This window comes from Impatiens glandulifera, chromosome 2 (assembly GCF_907164915.1).
Source record: "Impatiens glandulifera chromosome 2, dImpGla2.1, whole genome shotgun sequence".
In the NCBI taxonomy this organism is placed as follows: Eukaryota; Viridiplantae; Streptophyta; class Magnoliopsida; order Ericales; family Balsaminaceae; genus Impatiens; species Impatiens glandulifera.
In genome coordinates this window covers 40531893-40534711 of record NC_061863.1, presented here as the reverse complement: position 1 = coordinate 40534711, position 2819 = coordinate 40531893, and the positions used below count along the sequence as shown (strand labels likewise).

Here is a 2819-nt window from a genome sequence, read left to right as displayed (position 1 = left end):
TTAGAATAATATAATATAATATATAATAATATAATATATTATTTTTTTTATAATAATCTAATATTCAGAATAACGAGGATTCTATTTCCAAAGATGAGGATGTTATTTCCAAAGACGAGGATTCTATTTCCAAAATTGATGAGGGTTAAAATAGACATATTTTAGCCTATAAATAAAGATAGAATTGTAAGGAGAAAGTTATATTTTTGGTATTCTAAATTTTTATTCTTTCTCTTTCTAATTACCAATATAAATTTTTGACATGCATGGGCTAAATTTTGATAAGAATATGGGAGGGAATAACAAGGAATCAGACCCTTCCTTAGGTTTTCTTACTAAGAAGGACACTGAAGTTAAGCTTTCTCGTCCCACCCATGTGAAGAATAAGACTCCTGCCGCAATTCAGATCACTGCGGAGCAGATTCTCCGTGAAGCACGAGAAAGGCAAGAGCTTGAAATCCGACAAATCCGCCGCGTCCGATTGAACGACAGCGTTTGGATCAAGTACGCTCAATGGGAGGAATCGCAGAAGGATCACATCCCAAAAGGGCGTGCAGAAGACCCGTATAGAAAATTTGTATCTTTTGAGAAGCAATACGGTGATAAGGATGGTATAGAGGATGCCATTGTTGCGAAGAAGAGAAGGTTTCAGTACGAGGATGAAGTGAGGAAGAACCCAATGAAGTACGACACGTGGTTTGATTACATTAAGTTGGAAGAAAGCGCAGGAAACAAAGATCGAATTCGCGAGGTTTACGAGAGATCTATTGCCAACGTTCCTCCAGCTGAAGAGAAGCGATATTGGAAGCGTTATATATATTTGTGGTATGAATGAAACATGAAACTCCATCATATTCCAGTTCATATTTTCTTATCTGTTTTGTTTTGATTTCTTAATTTCTAATTCAGGATTAACTATGCTTTATTTGAAGAACTTGATGCACAAGATATCAGCCGGACTAGAGATGTATACAGGTAAGTTTTACTTTGGGCTTATGCTTAGAATTGTTCTAAATTCTTTTAAGGGAATTTTATTAATGAAAGCCAATTTTGCAGGGAATGTCTTAATTTAATTCCACATGCAAAGTTTTCGTTTTCTAAAATTTGGTTAATGGCTGCTAAGTTTGAAATAAGGCAACTCAACCTGAAAGCTGCCAGACAAATCCTTGGAAACGCCATTGGAAGATGCCCGAAACATAAAGTGAGTAAGCATCCATTTGATTTGTATCATTTATAAAACATACTTAGCTTGGTTGGTTGATTGCTAAAGTGATTGGGGTGGGATAACCCATGCATTTAGGAGCTTAGAATTTTGATATGAATTTGCATTTTCCCGGAAACAGATATTCAACAAGTACATCGAGATAGAACTAAACCTTGGAAACATTGATAGATGTCGAAAGCTATATGAAAAGTATTTGGAATGGTCCCCCGAGAATTGCTACGGTTGGATAAAGTATGCAGAGCTAGAGAAAGACCTAATTGAAACCGAGAGGGCTAGAGCTATCTTTGAGCTTGCAATTGCTCAACCAGCTCTCGATATGCCTGAAGCTCTATGGAAGGTAAATTCCTTTATCTTTTTTGAAACTTGAAAGTCATATATATATAGTATAATATACTAATTTCGTGTATCACTTGTATGCAGAAATACATTGACTATGAAATATCACAAGCAGAATTTCAAAGAGCTAGAGAACTGTACGAGAGGCTTTTGGATAGAACAAAACATGTTAAGGTTTGGATTAGTTATGCTGAATTTGAGGCTTCTGCTGTGGAAAACCTGGACTCAGCCAAATGCCTTGAACGGAGGAGAGGTAAGCAACAAACAAACAAACCAACCAACCAATGCTGAATTGTGTGTTTTGTTGGTTTATATTTATATATCTTCCCTTGGAATTTTCAGGAATATTTGAGAGAGCCATAAACCATTTTAGAACCTCAGCCCCGGAACTGAAAGAAGAGAGAGCTATGCTGTTGGAGAAGTGGTTGGTTGTTGAACGCAAATTTGGAGATTTGGGCGATGAGAGTTTAGTCCGTTCGAAGATGCCCAAGAAACTAAAGAGGAGACGGCAGATAGGAGGGGAGGATGGTCTCGAAGGGTATGTTTTTGTTTTGTTTTGTTTTGTTTTTGCTTGTTCTCGGTAGAAGATATGAGGAATAATATTGGTTTAAAAATGAACAGATACGAAGAATACATTGACTATTTGTTCCCAGAAGAAACACAAGCACCAACTCTGAAGATTCTTGAAGCTGCGTACAAATGGAAAAAGCAGAAGCAAGTCAGCCAACGATGAAAAAGAAGATTAGTTCCCTGTTTCTTTTTTTAATGTTTTGTGATCACCGTGAATCTCTGTATTTGAAGCTAATTGACCATGTTGTACTAAAAAGGGCAGTTGTTTCTTTATAAGTGAAAATTCTTTTATCCTCAATTATTTGAAAGTTGCAATAGTTGTATTTAAAACAATCTGTTACCTACTTCAAATCATATATCATTATTTAGGGAATCCAGCTCAGTTGTGTTTGAAGATAATTATTTATTTAAGTTGTATTTATTTGAGATAGAAGTGAATATTACATTCATTATTTAAACCTGACCTTAACAGAATTGGGAACCAATCCTTTGTATAAAGCACCAATGCCCTCGTATTGAACTAACTGTCTTTCGGAAAGCATCAATCATACCCTTATATTCCAATGGTGCAACTTTTTCCATTCCATCCCCGCCTGTCACGACTGATGCAGCCCCTTTCCAACCGACCATCTGCATGCAACGGTCTGGCCAACCGTACCAGCAGCTGCTCCACATGCAAGCTTTGTTG

At 36.6% G+C, this 2819-nt stretch overlaps 1 protein-coding gene across 1 annotated transcript; it reads left to right on the top strand.

The window, feature by feature from the left end:
- Positions 1-289: 289 nt before the first annotated feature.
- On the top strand, positions 290-2332 carry LOC124924676 (crooked neck-like protein 1). Its single transcript, XM_047464678.1, has 7 exons — positions 290-825; positions 910-975; positions 1057-1201; positions 1344-1562; positions 1646-1814; positions 1904-2099; positions 2183-2332. Exons 1-7 carry the CDS (start codon positions 290-292, stop codon positions 2292-2294), a joined length of 1443 nt encoding a protein of 480 aa, XP_047320634.1. The 3' UTR covers positions 2295-2332.
- Positions 2333-2819: the final 487 nt, after the last annotated feature.

Bases quoted from the DNA above. Each gene is read 5' to 3' on its own strand.
- LOC124924676 (XM_047464678.1), top strand. From the start codon at position 290: ATGGGAGGGAATAACAAGGAATCAGACCCTTCCTTAGGTTTTCTTACT. The intron at 1,202-1,343 runs GTGAGTAAGCAT...TCCCGGAAACAG, and splicing joins GAAGATGCCCGAAACATAAA to ATATTCAACAAGTACATCGA. The intron at 2,100-2,182 runs GTATGTTTTTGT...AAAAATGAACAG, and splicing joins GGGGAGGATGGTCTCGAAGG to ATACGAAGAATACATTGACT.